Source organism: Bacillus rossius, chromosome 1, assembly GCF_032445375.1.
Source record: "Bacillus rossius redtenbacheri isolate Brsri chromosome 1, Brsri_v3, whole genome shotgun sequence".
NCBI classification, from domain to species: Eukaryota; Metazoa; Arthropoda; class Insecta; order Phasmatodea; family Bacillidae; genus Bacillus; species Bacillus rossius.
Window position 1 is genome coordinate 48,825,589 of NC_086330.1, and position 17,650 is coordinate 48,843,238.

Genomic DNA, 17,650 nt, shown 5'->3' on the forward strand with positions numbered 1-17,650 from the left:
GTTCGCAAACACGCTACGACTTGAAACTCTGAAATGGTTGTGAAACAGAAGGCACAAAGTCCTCACCATTCTCTCGACATCATTCAACAATAGGTCTGCGCGAATATTTTAATTTTTTGAATACCTACGTGAACAGTTTATTATTCGTATCCAATTCGACTTCAAATACTAACACTTTGAAATAAGATTCGATTAGTAACGAATATTTGAGATGGTTTTTGTTTTCCACCATTCACTGTTCAGGTTGAATTATTTATATGATATACATACCCAGTTTAGATGTTTTAACAGACCACATTCAAAAACATAAATATACTTGATATTTTAAACACGCAACAAGCATTCAAATTTATATCAATACCGTCTCATACAACAGTATTGGAAACATTAGGGTGGACTATTCAAAACACGAACTATTTGTGGCATTTCAAACTTGAAAACAAACTTATGTTTTCATTTGTTTTGGCACATGTATCAGTAGTGGGAATAAATAAAAAAAATCATTACAACACAAAACACGGACACTCCTCTGCTTTAGTCGTTAAAATCAGTGAAGATTTACAACAGCTTAGAAATTAATAGTCACAATTGATTACCACATTGTGGCGTTGCAACTCAAAAACTAAAAGTTTCTGAATTTCAAAGGAAAATAGCGAAAAATGTGTTTCTAATAATGCTGAACTAAAATTAAGTTTACCTGGCTGCCATTTAAATGAATATGTGTGAATAACTAAGTTTTGAATATGCAATAATGAGCCTTTTTAATCAATACTTAACCAATTCTAAATTGAAAAAAAAAAAAAAACATTTTTTTTTTGTTAAATGGATAGGATTTTGTAGTTTTTTGCAATTGGTCAAAATTTTCTGTATCAATATGTAGAGTACGCTTTTTCGAGGGAATAATGCCAATAAAAACTGAAGTGAAAGTTTGTTTAGGTAAGGTTGGTTGCATAAATGCACTTTTTTTTTCTTTTCAAAAATTTAAACATTTCAACAAACATTTCATATGTAACTATTGTAGTTGACCTAATTAAGCCAACCTTTCATACATTCCCGGTTGGCTTGGCCAGGTAAAGCACAGTAACAATTTCCTGATACACTTGAAAATTTCATCCCATTGATATGCAATGACACTGCAAATTATTTGAAGTCCTTCTTTTCACCAAAAGTTATGATTAACTATTCATTAAATAGGAAAGTTTTTTTTCTCTGTCTGCAAAAAAAAAATAGTTTTAAACACTATTTTGTTTTATTCTTCGCCACCAAAACATTGATCACAATTTACATACCATGTACAGTTCCAGTTCAAGATTGCCATTACATGAACTTTGCTGCTTAATAATAATAACCAAAAAAATAATAATAACTGAAATCCTTCAGTTGAAGTTTTTAACTGAAGTAAATTAGTCATGAATGATCAGGGTTGCCCTGGGCCGAAGCCAATGCCTGGGGTCACATTTCAAGTTTTTCCAAAACAAAAAAAAAGGGGGGGGGGGGTGGGATAGAGAGTTAAAAATCGGCTTGGCCCCAAACACCAACCAGCAGGTATTATGTTATCCATCTCACACTCCCATAAGAATTTCAGTGAGTTGCCGATGACGCAACCAGAATGGAAGAAAATCAAGCGACAACTGGTTGAAGAACACAGCTACCTTCCCTTAAAAAGGTGAAAACAAAGGGAGGCAGCCCCCTGGACCAACTGACCTATCATAACACACATGACCATATATGGAAACTATGTACTCCTTTCAGTTTCAAGGTTAGCTTTTTAAGGTTGATAAATATGAATATTGTACCATGAAATTCTGGAGAGTCACATCACCCCACAGTATAGTTTGTCCTAATTGGCTGCCGAAATAGCGCCCAGTGAATATTTACTACGTTGTTGCACAGTCACATGCCTATGTGAATGTTTTCCCAGAAAAAAAAGTTACTTATTTTCCTGAGTTGGCACCACAGTGTCGCACCCTTGTCTTTCTATCCTATTCAAACATTACCTTCTAGTATTTTGAAGTATAGTATACCCAGTAAATATCTGAACATAATTAATACACATTAATTTAACCATCAACAAATAGCAATAGAAGGATAAAACTTTACGTAAAACCTAACCAAAATTAATAATTATTAATTAAGATTATTTAGAATAAACAAAGTACCTTAAATGCCTATGAACAATAGATGAAATATGATTATAAAATGATTATGAATCCTTAATAAAAAAAATCATATAAGCAAACTAACACATTTTTATCAAAATGTGGTTATTATTACCAGGGGACAGGAGTTATGCAATGATATACTTTCACTTTGGTATTCATTGTCTGATTTCCCAGAAGCCACTACAAAATAATAATAAAACTTTTTCTTTCACTACGTATGTGTGACGTCGTCCGGCCGAAGGCCGCCTTAAGCCCGACCTGCAACCGCCAGCATCTGACCCCGCTGATGTAACGCACCCCTAGCCAAAACCTGAGTCATGCAAGCCTCCCAACTCTAAGGTAAAACTGTTGCCTTGGCACTTAATCACCATACCGCTTGACCCCCACACCTAATTATTAGACGCCACTCACCAGTGATTTTTATATAATTTCCCAACCCCGTCTGGGGAAAGTGCGACGCAGGAGTGCCCGGGTCACTCCCGCGGGAACGTGTTCATCTATGAGCGTGAGTGTCCCCCTTGCGGCCTTCCGCCTTAATCAAGTGTAGTGTTATATCTACCAAATTAGGCCTCCACGATTTTACGCATAAGCAATCACTAGAGTAGCCAACAAGTGACGAACAGTCTCTAGTGTGACTTTGGATTTTCAAACATAATTTTACGTAAATGTCATTATCATAATTAGTATAGGCCTTCTGCCGCCTAATTTGCCTATATATAATTATTAATAGAATTTGTGTACAATCATAACTTACTCAAGTTTCATATTTTTCGAATAACGGCACTTTAGGAACCTTGGCACGAAAGAGTGCTCACCCCCTCCCTCGCGCCAGGGCCAGACGTCAGTACCGCGTGACTTGCGAACCGGGGTGGACCTAGTGTTCCACGGGTAGCTACATTTTTGTCTTCACTGAACTGTGCATTCTGGTAATTATAACTCATTGTACTAACCCTTTTTCTTAACTACCCCCCGCGTCCTTTTCCGGTGCAGGGCTTAGCTCGGCCGCTTAACGTCATGCTCACGTGTGACTTAAGACCCACAGTGTAGTCACTTCACGGCACGGGCCGACTCCCGAGGACTCAGAACTTTATTTAATGTGTCAGGTACACGAGTGACGATATCAACCGCGTAACAGACTTGTTCGCTAAATTTAATTCGGACCGCGGCTCACACAGGTGAGCCCGGCCTCCACTCGATTGTAATGTACAGGATTGGCTGCCTCCAATCACCACTGACAGGGTATCACGTAGGAAGCAGTGCCTTTTTAACCTATGTAGTTTTTCAGTGTAATGTGTCATGTAACTTCCTGTGTAAGGTATCGTGTAACTTCGTATGTAATTGCAAACATTCGTAGAGTACAGGCTATGCCCAATCAGTGCGCGCTGCACAATTAAAAGACGTCTCAGAAAACCTGTGTACATTATTTGTACTAAGTACCGCCGACGGTCCTAGTAGATCACGCAAGGGGCGAAATACCCACACCCACATCATGGTTAGAGCAGCTAGCCTGGCGCCCACCCGGAGAAACACCTAGGACACATGCCCGGTCTCGAACACGAGACCCCGGGCGATGGCATGTGTTACATGAGGGGAAAAAAATTTTTAGTGGTATATTTAGTGCTTACTTTTCAAATTCAATGTTCGTATTCAAGAATAATTTAATTTGGTATTCATATTCAATTCAAACTAAAAATTTGATACTCGCATGGGTCTATTAAAAACAAATTGCATTTTTCTTGTAATAACAGATCTGCAGTTACCTGGCTGTAGTAACTATTCCATGTTATAAAAAAAAACTTTCATTTTAGAAAATATCACTAAATTGGCTTTTTTAATGAGCTTAACGGATCACACCAAAAAATGTGATTCTTTAAAATCCTTTAAAAGTAAAAATTAAAAAACTTTGCAAATGTTTTTTTAATGGGAAGGCCCCCAGTGATTTTCAGTTAGAAAACCTATAGAAACTGCATGAAAAACTCTGATGCGGTAAGTACAATTTTAAATATAAAGCTGATGTGAAGTAATAACAGTCTGAAAATCACTCATTTCAAACACCAGCGAAGACAGTACGTCACTACATGGCCACTTCTGTGACATCATGCACCAGTAAAGGACAATTTAAGCAGCTGGATTTGTGGCCGTGTGTCTGGCAATAAATTATGTTGTGAGCCTGTATACACATTTACAAGTTTTAAAACTATAAATCATTATGCCTAGACATATGACACATACCCTATAGTAACTGTGCTGTAAATAATACTCAAATTTAAGTGAACGTTTGTTTGAACATACACAATTTTGTATTTTTTTGTATTTTATGTGCCGTTATAGTGCAGTAAACTGAATTCCGGTTTTTAAAATACATCAAAAACTTCCATGATTGGCAGTCTTGTAATTACTAAATGTTACAGCGAGACAGTTAAGATGTGTTTATTAGATATGTGCGAATGTCAAATTTTCATTGCGAAGCGAATTGCGAAGCGAATAATAACTATTTGTGCGAATTCGAATCGAATGCGAATAGTTGCTTTTCAAAACCATAAAAAAAAAAAGTTTTTATTTTTAATATCAACTGTCAACCCCCATTAATACAGAGTGTAAAAATGCTCTACATTAAATAAAATTCCAGCTTTAATTTAAGTTCTATTTACAAACATGAAGCATGTAATTCATTTTGAAAAATCTCTACATAAAAACATGTACATGTACACAATTGCACATCTTAAATTAATCACTGTTCTTTTCAATCATCAAAAAGTTTTCATTGTTTTAAGTTTAATAAATTTTTATAACACTGGGAAAAATTATTTAACCCCCATGTTCAATTGGAGAACAAACAAAACGAAGTATGTTCTACAAATATTTAAAAATGACTAATACTATACACACACAAAACACCATTGAAAGATTTACACACTAGGCTCTTATATCCGGTCAACAGGTTAGCTTTTATTTCAAGTTGGCATGTAAAAACACCAATTGCTCGACATGCTGAGGTAGCAAGTTTTCTCTTCGTGCTGAAACAACATTTCCAGCTGCTGAAAAGAGACGCTCTGAATTTACTTGTGTGGAAGGAACCCCCAGATACTTCAGAGCTACTTTGGATAAATATCGGTACTTTGTACCTTCATTTTTCCACCAATTTAATGGATTGTCATGTCTGTTGATACGAGGTTCTTTTAGGTACCTCCGCACTTCTTCTTCTCCTTCATCATAATCTTTATTTTCTTGCATTGGAATACTATCGAAGACAGCCCATAGAGAAGATGTTGGTGCAGAGTTTGGAATGCTAGATTTAGCCTCTTGTACAGGATTGGAATCAGTTTTTAAACTTTTTATCTCTGACAAAAGAATGGCTTCCGATTCAATTGTAGATAGAAGCACTCCTTTAAATCTTGGATCAACCAACATTGCAGCACGCTGTAGGGGTTCTTGCATGTAGTTCGGAAATCTTGACTTTAGATTTTTATGCAATGCTCTTGCAAGTGTCATGCCATCTTTTTTGGCAGTGATGTGTGATTCAAGGCTACAAAGAAGACAGTGAAGTACTGGAATGATCATGGACAATGTTGGATAAGTGTTTCCACTCATTTCTTCTGTGGCTTCTGCAAGTGGTTGTAAAACTTGAACAAAGTTTTCAGCATGTTTCCATTCCAAGGCGGTCAGCATGTCTGTATCGCCAGAGTTCACGTGGTCGGCTACAAGAGCAGGTTTCATTTCCAGCAGTCTCTTGAGCATTTGGTACTCTGAACACCAACGTGTATCAATATGTTGAATTACTTCTAGTTTTGGCATGTTCAACTGTTCCTGGAATGTGTGAAGTCTTTTCCTAGCACGAGTGCTTCTTCGGTAATGACCAACTATACTCCTGGCCTTACTAAGAAGTGTGGTTGTACCCGGGCAATCATTCTTACTGTTTTCAATTGCAATTTGAAGGGTGTGAGCAAAACATGATCTGGAACCATCTTTAAATAATGACACAGAAGCCTGTCTGAAATTATGGGCATTATCAGTGATGCAGAATAATGGGATAGATGTCACTGCTGGATCAATTTCCCAGTCAATAAGAACATTTTTTATGGTAGTAGCCACCTGAACACTTGTGTGGGATTCATTTACAACAGTGTTACTCATTGCAAATGACACAGACGTGAAGTCAGGTCGGAGATAATGACAGGTAAGGCTAATGTAACTGTCAGTTGAGCGAGAAGTCCAGCCATCAGATGTAAATGCAATGGATGATATTGTTGGTAAATCTTGTACAAGCATTTTCTTGAGAGAGTGTTTTGTTTCCTCATAAAGAGCTGGAATATAATGTTCAGAAAATGTAGTTCTACATGGTACTGTGTATGTAGGTGCAACATTTTTGTGACCCATTAACTCTTTAAATCCACACCCTTCTACAAACTCATACGGCAAAAGTTCTGTTGCCACCATTTTGGCAATTTGTTTGGTTATGCTCTGTGCTTTAGGGTCGGATGGTGACATCTTCTGCGTACTTCTGAACATTTCAGTTAAAGTAGGCTGCAGCACTGGTTTTTTTTTTGCACAAGTTCCTTCAAGCTCATGAATTTTTTCTTTGTCTTTCATTAGTTCCTTGTACAACACAGCATGTTTTGCCTCCAAATGGTTCTGAAGTGTTGTTGTAGTGCCTGCAAGCAATATTAAAATTTTGTTGATGTGTCGCTCTTATTTTACTACAGTAAATAATTTCATTAGTACAACCAGTACAACTATAAAATGTACTAAATGTGTATTTAAATTGGAAAAAGTCGTATTTGCAAAATTTTAACCATCGGTAGCCTTGGAAAGACATAAAGGGGGATTAGGCCTTTCCATCTTGAAGTTTCTCATCTTTTTGCTATAAATATAATTTTGAACTATTTATCCCAATTTTTGGGAGAGCAAGCCATAAATCATATCCCCTAGACCTTCTATACCTTGTTGCAAACATGTATATACTAATAGGCTCTAGTCTGTTAGTGCTACGAGGCAATAACTTATTATTTCACACTGGAATACTCATACGACCAGTTCGCAAGTATTGGCTTCAACAATCAGCCAAAGCTAAGTGCTATGAAATGTAGAACCAAAATATTTAGCATGGAAGTTTTATTGTAAGCAGTATCAAAATATTTGAAATTGCAAGATGTTGAGGCCTAATTTCCCTTAAAATCTTCTCATGTTATGGGATAGGTATTCAACTGAAGAAGAAAAACTGATAGTAATTGTATTTTTGAGTTCCTCTCATTTTAGTTGAAAATTCTAGTAAACTGCATTGCTGTAATTGAAATATTTAACTGGTTGTTTAAGTTTTGAACATTTCGTTAGGCTCTGTTAAGTTATCTATTTATAAAATAGGTCATACTGTTCTAATCTGAATGAACCTGACATTGTCTGATATGCCAGCACTCTCCTAACCTCCTTCCCTTTCCTGGCATTCAAATTTCCCGCAGAAGTCATGTGCATGTGAGGGTGCCACGAACTACACCAAGAGGGTGCGGTCGATTCAGTGCCTCATACCCTAATTTCGATTTAATTATTATTACTGTAATTTTCTTTTAATAATACCTAGTGTTTTTTGTGTGAGTTTTCAGGTAATAGATTTTTTATTTCTGTTATGTACTGTCAGCTCGGTTGGTAAGCGCTGAGAGTGTTGTGTTGTCTATGGTTCGTTAGTCAGCAGCTGGCATCATGGCTGATAGCTCGTCAGATAACCTATGTAACCAATGTATCGTGTAATGCAGACACAGTGCGTGTAACAGGTACATAAAAATTTCATTGTTTCCTTTTTGCGTAAATATTAACTGGCCACTATAGACTCAGACTTGCCGAAGGCCTTTCATTAATAATAACTTTTATTGAAGTTATTTTTAAATTAATAATACCATGTTGGCTGTTCATGGATCACCAGAGTTAAATGTAAAAGGGTGTTTGTTTACTTGTTTTTTATCAAATATACCTCGGCGTGATTTGATTTTAAATAATGGTACCATCCGTTTCGGCGTGCAGCGCCAAGCCCCACATGGGTGACATCATGCCCAGAGTTCGAGTCTCACCCTGGTCCATGCCCCCTAGACACAGCAATCATTGGTTAGGTTAGCCTAGTTACAATTTAAGTATGGTAAATTGTTTGTTGGGTTAGCAACATTTAAAATACTTATTTATGGTTTTCAAGAAAAATAATAGCCTACTCAAAAACAACCATTGTCAGAATTGTTGATTTTTTTTTAGATGACTAACTTCTCTATGAGGGAAAATGTGAACAATAATCATCCTACAGATTACTTACTGTACCATTTTTTTGCTATTTTGTCATCCAAATCAAGTTGACTCCCAAACCAATTAAATACTAACAAAAATTTAGAAACGTGTTTTGGGGGAATTCAGTTTTACCGTATGTTAGAAAATTTGCTATTTAGACACTACCAATCCATGGCACACACAAATTTCTATTGTGGCACATTACATCATTAAAGCTTTAAACACCGCACGAAAACATTGTTACAAACGTCATGACGAAAATCTTATACAAAAAAAGGCAGACATGAAACTTTATTAGGTTAAAGGCATCTGAAAACGAACGAAACGTAAACATTCCACGAGTGGTTGCGATGGGACGTGTTTTACTTTCTTCTTTTTTTACGTTAGCGGTTGCATTGCGTTCGGTGAAGATACTACCATCCAAATAATAAATTATAACATCAATGTGTACACTATTCACAAATTATTAAACCCTTATTATAAAAAAAAACCTAGTTACATAACCTACCACGCGGACATTTGAACGACTGTTTGCAACAATCGCATTGTGCGGAGCAATCGCCAACATCTGTGAAATAATTCCATATTGCACTACGTTTCTTTCTTTTTGACGGTACTTCTTTCGCTTGTAATGAACCGTCTGCACCTTTATCCATTTTTAATTTCGTTAGATAAAATTATGAAAACCCACGGTAGCCGACAAATGCAGCATTTTAGTTGTGTTTACTTACACAACACTTTAGATTAATCGATAGTGACGTCACGTTCGAGCGATAGGTCGATCTTCCGAAGTTAACAGAAAATAAATCGCACGTGACGTCACAACTTGAATGATACGACGAAGCTTCGTTTAATGCGAATACTTCATATCGTTTCGAAGTGTTATCGAATATTAAAAAAACTTCGAATTCGATTGTACTATCGAAGCTTCGCACATGCCTAGTGTTTATGTGGTCCTACAGGTTGGTGACATGGACCAATCTAAAGCTGTTTTCAGGCAAGGCTGCATCAGATAATAATCTCACCAATTTACGTATTCTGCTAAGCAAAACAAAATGAAACTGTTTTACCAAAAAATTCTTTTGTCATACGGTCATATTTTTCCTTGCTTATAAACTGATATAATTATTGAAGGATTTTAAATATCATGCCAGGACCCTACTCAAGCAATAAGACTAAGCTGTTGTAAATATGCCATATTCACAGAATTATGAACCTGAATAATTTTTATTTTGTCTTTGGACTCGAATGAACGCTATGAGAAAAGATTATTTTATTTTATGTGCTTTGTTTTTGCAAAGGAGTGTAATATCTTTGCTTACTATTAACATAGAAGTTTTTTTAAAATGAAAATGAAATGTTGGATTGTTAACAGTGGGTTCTGAATAAAATGTTTTCTGTATGAAATAATTAATGAATTGTATGTCAAGAACTGGGTGATTTAAATTGGAATGAAATCACCAAACTGGTATAATAAATGAAGAAAGAGTGTTGAGATGTCGATATGATTGGTATTCATGTATTGGTACATGAAGTTTCATCAAGGTATGTGTGTTACCAATATGAATAATTGCAACTAGATATCATCCCAGCGGTAGAGAAATAGAGGACTCATGGCTCCAACTGAGTTATAAATAAGCCGGCAAAAACTTTTAAAATTTGATATTTTTCAGAACTTTTGACTCGTGTTGTGCGCCCAACTATTGAAGGCAACGCTAGATACTGATATTTAAATATTGCTTTAAATTACCTTCTGCAGTGATCATATTTTATTTATGTCAAAGTTTATAGTAATATGGAGGTGAAGTATTAAAATTTATCGAAGTAATATATAATCTTACATACAAATCCATGACACTCAGCGTTACACTTGTAATATAGATATTTAAAACAAATTATCAATTATACTGTAAGGATTAGCTTCCCGACACTGTACCTTCTTGTGGCTTGTTCAGCCTGCTCTGAGAGTCGACTGTCTGGTCCACTTGTTTGGAAGAGTCTGCGCTCCTGTTGGAGATTGCTGGGTACTTCGGAACCTGTTGGCACATTGCTAAATGCGTTAACTCTTTTTTTACATGGCGAGTTTCCCCAAGAAGCCTATTATACCAAGCTATTTATTATTATAACTAATTAGTAGCTTGTGTAGTTTGTGGATGTCAGTCACTACCTTGTCATGGTTACAACCAACAAATCCTTGGTAGATAGTTGAAGTACACTAAACTGTCAGCAAAGAAACATCAATTACCAAATTGTGACTACTAAGAGACTTCGCCAAATGGGATTACAATTGGACATGGAAGAAAAATTACTCAATTTGAAGTAATTACAACACAATTTATTGTGTGGCAAGATGAAATGTTTGGATGATATACATACTTTGTGCCTCCCTTGTGAGTAGTGTCTGCCTTGTGGATAGTGCCTGCCGTGTAAGTAGTGCCTGCCTTGTGAGTAGTTTCTGCCTGCATGTAGTGACTATACTGCATGAAGTTCCCACCTTATTTAAAGTCTGTTTAATTTTTTTTAGTCCTGTCAGTTTTTTTTTGTTTTGTCTATAGTGTATCTTTATTTTTTTTCCCTAACTATCTCTAAAGTTAACTAGTCTTAACTGTTGATATGCATGTTACAAAAAAAAAAAAGATAGTTAACAGTCACAGAAACTTGAAATTACTACCTACAAGATAGAATTACATTCACAAATACATATTAAAAAAAAGTACTATGTATAGGAAATTAGTTACTACAGACTTAGACTTAAAAAAAAAATTATTACTCTGTTCAAATTTCTAAAAGCTATAGTCTACAAGAATTATAGTTACCTACGTAAAACAAAATAAAATTCACTGTATGTTTGCTTTTTGCCTTTTGTAATAAAACACTTGCGTGAGTAGATAACCTCGCAAACATCCGATGCCCACACATGTCTCAACATTCGTAATAAAAATCCCTAATTTTCAACACACATATCAATATTTAAATGAAGCTAAAAAAAAACATATAAAAAGCCAAAATCAATACATAATTATTACTTTGATTGCTGATGACTTATCATTTGTGAAGAGCTGCGACTACATTAGTTGATTCTTCATGTAAACAAACATTAGGAAATTGATGTAATAAGAACTCCCAAAATAAAATAAACTTTGAAAAAATATTTTTGGAGAAAAACTATATAATTATGTACATACAGCCCTAATTAAAAAAGAAATTATTCCAGTTTCATTCAGGCAAATGTATGCCACATAAGAATTAGGCATTTTCTTTCAGTTTTTAACCAACCCTAAATTAAAAAGTCATGTAATTCTAATCATCAATCACTTCAAAACATAATCTGTTCATTTATTCCATCAATTTTCTACAAATCACATAGGACAAGTTTGATGTTCTCGGGACTGCCTCTTTTATGCTGGCAACAATTGCTATTGAAACATTATTTTTTTATTTTGCCTACCAATGTGTCAAACTGTCTCATCAACATGGTTGCCAGCGATGGTTCAGTTGGAATCAAAGCTGACCTCCCATTAGCAGTCCATATATCTCTATGTCATTACTAACATAATATGTAGGGACCAGTGGCGGATCTAAAATTTTGGTTTGAGAGGGGCTTGACCCAGCTGAGGCTAGGCCTTATCAAGGCAAACACTAAAACAATAGTGGACCCAGATCCTTTTGGAGGGGGCTTGAGCCCCTTAGCCCCCCCCTCTGTATCCGCTACTGGTAGGGACCCGATTTTATGGTTTTATTTTTAGCTCAATGTCATTTTTAAAATAGGAGATTATGGTGGGTTTATTGCTTTTATTTGGATACATTGTCTTTATTTATGAAAATGGTGTATTATTCAACAAATTTGAAACTAAAATATTTCTTAATACTTATTTTACCAAAGTAGTCTCGTATTGCATTTCTACAATAAAATAACTATTTCTACAATAAAATAACTACTAATAAGCATGTCTAGGACCAAACTATTCAGAAAAATACATATGAATCTGCAAATTTTTGCATGTTTAAAAAATGTGCCAATGTCAATAATGTATAAAATGTATTACACTAATAAGAGCTACAAGACCTAACAAAGAATTATTTTTTCAATTCATTTAGTTCACATATTTTGGTACAAATTTCACGGTAAGTAAATTACATAAAATACAATTTTTAAGATTTTTTGGTTAAGGTTGTAAAACTGCCAATTATTTAATGTTTTTTAATTACATTTCGGAGCTAAATGGTGTATTAACTTGCAGTTTGGTGTTATACATATGTTGTATTGGCATGCCTTATGGTGTTATTTCTGTTTTATCGCAATCCACCATATAATCTTGTCCCTAGTATTAAGCCTACTGCCTTGGTGGGGACATGGGACACAGGGGTGACGGAATGACTGGGGATGGCTGATGAGTGAGACATACAGCTGGTTGGGATTGCTCAGAATTGTACTAACTAATGTACAGGCTGCCATAAGAATGTCCCAGTTTCAATAGTATATTATAACACTTTAATTTAGACTATTTATTTATACCAAATCATACATCAAATTGAAGGTAAACTAACCTATTTTTTTTTTTTTTTTACAAAGGTCCAATATCTGCACCTTTAGTTTTACAGCACACATTCAACATATTGTCCAATTCTCCCCACACTTTAGTTAACATGTCTGAAGTAATGGAAGCAATAACCTCTGCAATTCTGTGTCTCTACTCTGGCAAATCATTAGGTAGCGGCGGAACGTAAATACAATATTTTATAAAGCCTTACAGAAAAAAAAATTAATGACATTATCTCAGGTGAAAGGCCAGCGGAAAAGAGCTTTGTTGTCGCAACCATTACGACCAATCCAACGGTCAGGGACTTCTACATTCAACCACTCTTGTACAAAGAGATTTCAATGGGGAGGGGCTCCATCCTAATGCCAAATAAAGTTTACAGGTTATCCTCTACTAATTGGGGAAAGAGCCATTCTTTAGTGCTGCAAGCGAGATAAAAACAAAGCAGTATTTGCTCATGTGCTCATCTAAAAACTGTTTGAGCTACTCTTTAATTGTGACCTTGAACCAACACTCTACAACCCTTACTGTTGATACTATTTAATTTTATAACTGGGACATTCTTTTATGAACATACTGTATTAGAAGTGAGGAACCGCCAGCTCGCTGTGGTAATGGGTTGTGACGTCACCAGTGGCAGTGGTGGAGAAAGCAGGATCGTTGCCCAGCGAGGATACCCTGGGAGTAGGTCCAAGGATGCCACTAACTATCCATCAAAAAGAACCTGGCACAAGTGATGAGCCTCGCAGCCAGCTAAACACAACCGTCCCGGTTGAAAAACGTGAACGCACTATCTCTTTGGTCGATGTTGCCGCTGGGGGAGGGAGGTCAATGGCAGGGTTGACCATCTACCTTGCAGCCCCTTGACAGCTTCTCGGTCCATCGTCAACGGCAGCGCATCATAATGGCCTTAGCGAAACCAAGGGGGACCCCGAGGGCTGGCATCAGTACAACTACTCAGAGACAGGAGAATATACTACCAACGAACAGCTACTCCCCCCTTATCACTACCATAAAAAGTAATTAGGCCTGATGGAATTTAAATCCAATAGTTTTTGGGTGGCAATGCATGCTTGAATAACTACGTTCATTATCAGTACGAGATCATTCTGAAACACTCACATGTGCCCACAATCGTCAGCCAATTTCTGGAGCTTTATCTGTATGTAACATGTTACTCACCTCAGAATCATCAGCTATAACCTTTATTTTCAGCTCAACCAACCCGGATTTGACACCTTGCAGAGGCCAACAGTGGAGAGCATCTTGACCAGATACACTTCTAATATCGTCCACACTCAAACGCACATTGCCCAGGAATTCATTGGCCCCAAAAGTGTCATGATCCCACAGAACCTGTAACAATACATGTAACATATGTTTAAATACCACTACTCCCTTTATAAATAGGTACGTATTTGTAATTTCCTCATTACAACTTACAAATAAACACAAAGAAGAGCACATTCCAAAATAAAAATGAAAATAAAATTTTCAAAGTTTTTTAATGTTTTTCATTCCTTAATATCAAGGTATGTGGTTTGTAAAAATAAAATTTTGTTTATAGCAACATTTATTTCTCTAATATTTATATGCTTACTTATTTTTAAATACAGAATCTACCATAAAAAATTTACAGTTACTACATAAAGTTTCATGTTTAAGACTACCTAGGTGAACATTAGATACCAGGAACAAAATGAAAGAATGATTCTGAGTTAAGTGGCATGATAACAGTACATAAGTGGAAAATGCATTACATTTTGTTTTGATGACTTTCAAGTGAAACAGTGGCCAACTATCAAACCAAACTGAAGTTCAAATGTAAATGGGTATGGATCAAATCCACTTCATCACATTTAAATTCTTAAAAGACTGTGTCTAATTCAAATCTAGATCTAAAAATGTTATTGTTTAGTTTGTAGAGACCTTACTGTGGTAAGAAAAAAAAACTGTAGCATAAATAATACTTGCCAAAACAGAACTAGATCATTAACATTCAATGGATTTTTACACAGTTGGAAATGTAGTGGATGTTGCCACTGCCCAATGGACATTAATGAGTTTTATAAACATAAGTATTAATGTTTACTCTATGTAGGCATAAATCAAATTCTTATTCCACATCACCCTTCAGGAAAGGAGAGGATGCAGACACCACAAGGAGGATAAGACCTTTCCTTTAATATTCCTTCCTCTCTGCTCACCCACATGCATTATTATAATAATAGTCTAAATCTGGCTGTCAACAGGAAACAACACCAAACTAGTGTAGCTGCAAATAATGATCATGCAGTTAATCAGTACTGCGTTGAGTGAACATTACCACTTCTAGTGTCTCGCCCAACTGAGGCAGTCCCATGATCACAGTCTCATCCCAGCACGGGTTCAGGGTCTTCTTCTTCACTCTAGACTTGTACTTGCATTCGCCGTTCACCTTCAGCTCACAGTATGGATCGCTGAAGCCGTTCAAGTCTTTCGAAACTAAGTCAAAAGCCCTAAAATAATATTACACATTGAAAGGAAACTTTTCAACTCCAGAAACCAGAAATTAAATCAACCGTTAACAGAACACTTCTCATGATTATGAGAAAAGAAGTCAAATAACAAATTAGGTTAACTTTTTCAGTGATTTCAATGAGGGTAAAATATTTTCTTTTTATAACGGATATCAAGTTATCCAATGAATTAAAAGTACTTACAATTTTAGTTAATAGCTCTGCTCAAATATACTCAAGCTTAGCCAAAATTGAGAAAACACAAGTATGATCTTGAGAAATTTGAATATGAACCACTAAAGGCATTTCTTACAAGATGTAAATATGCACACAATTGCTGCATGAATGATAAAAGAGATTAACGACTAAGAATCGAAAGGAAAATTTCGGTGCTGAAACTTAGATGCCTTTGTTCTGAAGCATAAAGTGGATTCATAATCAAGCATCTTATGGTAGAATCTGCATTATCATGCAAAACAACTGAACTGAACCATTGTAGCAATTAAAAAAATTATTAAGACACAGATCTTACATTCCCACTACAAAATCTTCCAAAAATTACATCAACACTAAAATTATTCCATAAAACATTAAAACTATGCACAATAACATGACATAATCACCTGCTGAGAGTAACCTCCATAAGCCCTTGGCCAGCAGCTAGCAAACTGCTGATGCCCATGTGATCTGCTTCCTGTTCACGATGTGTCAGCAGATGTTTCTGTTGAACAAGGAAAAAAGTTTTGTTCCAATGTCTACCTACACTAAATTCCCGTTCAGCAGGAACTCTTCTGTTTTCAAAAGCCAGTTAACACTGCATAAAAAAACTGTACCCACATACAAAGCTTACACATTACAGTATAATTCAAAAGTGGCCAAAAGAAAAAAAAATGTATATATAACTAAACTGACATTAGAAAAATTTTGTAGACTGTCAGTACAACCATGCCTTTGAATTCATGACCAGGAAGTCAAGATAACAGGGAAACTGTCAACTCTGGTATCATTTCAGCGGCCAGGTCAAGCAATGAGCCATGGCTACCAACCGCCTGGACACTGACGTCTCTGCCATTCCGACCGTAAAATACTCTCCTATAAATTATGAATACACTAAGAAAACAAAAAGAGATACTTATTCGTGAATCAGAAGGATGCTGAATTAAACAGCACAAACTGATTAATTATCTCTGTACATCAGTACCGCATGTTGCATCCAACTGTTGCTGTTTCGCTTCATCACACAGAAGCCCTCCTGCTCGTCGAGTTCCCGGTTGTTGAGGGGGTTTCCCCGGTGCTGAGACGGCTCGGACTGCGACACGGATGAAACGGGTCGAAACACAATGGACACCGTGATCGTGGCGCCCCCTGAGCTGCCACTCAGAGGCAGCTTTCTTCTCACGAGACACCACTCCCCCTGCGGAACAACACAACAAACAATCATGATGCAAGACAAGGAAAAGAACACAGTAACATATCTGTAACGCAGTTAGTTCAAACCAAAGGATTAATTTTAACATAAATATTTACATTGAATGGGAATTTTTTGGGGGGATAGGTGAGATCAAATAGAATAAAACACTGTTAAAAAAAATACAAACTGTTTGCTCCATTTACCTCTTTACTTAACTATTCAAAGGAAATATGCAGGCAAATAAAACAAAGAGAAATTTATGCAACGAAAATAGTCAAATAAGGGTAGCAGAAGGGTTAGAAAGGAGGTATATTTTAAATAATTTTGACTATACACCCAATTGCATTTCGAATCTAACAGACACCATAATTACAATCTTTTTTTATTAAGTATGAAATTTCTGCCCTTTATATATATGGAGCCAGATGGAACAGTGGTAATATGTACTTCAGTTTTTCATTGTTTCCCGAAATCATTTCAGGCAAATGCTGGTATCGTTCCTTACTAAGACAAGGTCGACTGGTGATTACTTTCCCATTGTAAAGCTACCTACAGCGAAACCCCTTATTTACGTTACCGTTATTTACGTTTTCCCGTTATTTGCACTATATTCTTCAGGTCCCGTTTAGTTCCCATATAGTCCAATACAATACTTTCCCGCGAATTACGTCTCAAAAATCGAATCCATCCCGCTATTTACGTCACGTAACAACCATAAACAACCAGAAAATACCGTGGAGCTAGTAGGCCTAAAAACATTGTGAAAAACGTAAC

The 17,650-nt window shown here is 36.1% G+C and overlaps 2 protein-coding genes across 3 annotated transcripts in view; both read right to left on the reverse strand.

Moving 5' to 3' along the window:
- LOC134527763 (extended synaptotagmin-2-like) overlaps positions 1–17,650 on the reverse strand; it is a 165,076-nt gene that overhangs the window by 23,468 nt on the left and 123,958 nt on the right. The window contains exons 13-17 of the mRNA XM_063360736.1: positions 16,667–16,879; positions 16,089–16,186; positions 15,294–15,465; positions 14,150–14,323; positions 10,363–10,462 (exon numbers count right to left, since the gene is read on the reverse strand). Of these exons, the coding sequence (XP_063216806.1) occupies positions 10,363–10,462; positions 14,150–14,323; positions 15,294–15,465; positions 16,089–16,186; positions 16,667–16,879 (757 nt within the window). The remainder of the gene's footprint in view (positions 1–10,362; positions 10,463–14,149; positions 14,324–15,293; positions 15,466–16,088; positions 16,187–16,666; positions 16,880–17,650) is intronic.
- Positions 841–9,368, reverse strand: LOC134535680 (zinc finger BED domain-containing protein 4-like). 2 transcript variants are annotated; one of them, XM_063374879.1, is made up of 2 exons: positions 8,935–9,368; positions 841–6,814 (listed from the first exon to the last, which is right to left on the reverse strand). In XM_063374879.1, the coding sequence occupies exons 1-2, from the start codon at positions 9,080–9,082 to the stop codon at positions 5,112–5,114; spliced, it is 1,851 nt and encodes a 616-aa protein (XP_063230949.1). In that variant the 5' UTR covers positions 9,083–9,368; the 3' UTR covers positions 841–5,111. The 2 variants fall into 2 exon arrangements, with proteins under 2 accessions (XP_063230949.1, XP_063230954.1); XM_063374884.1 differs by having other exon boundaries at positions 8,748–9,368.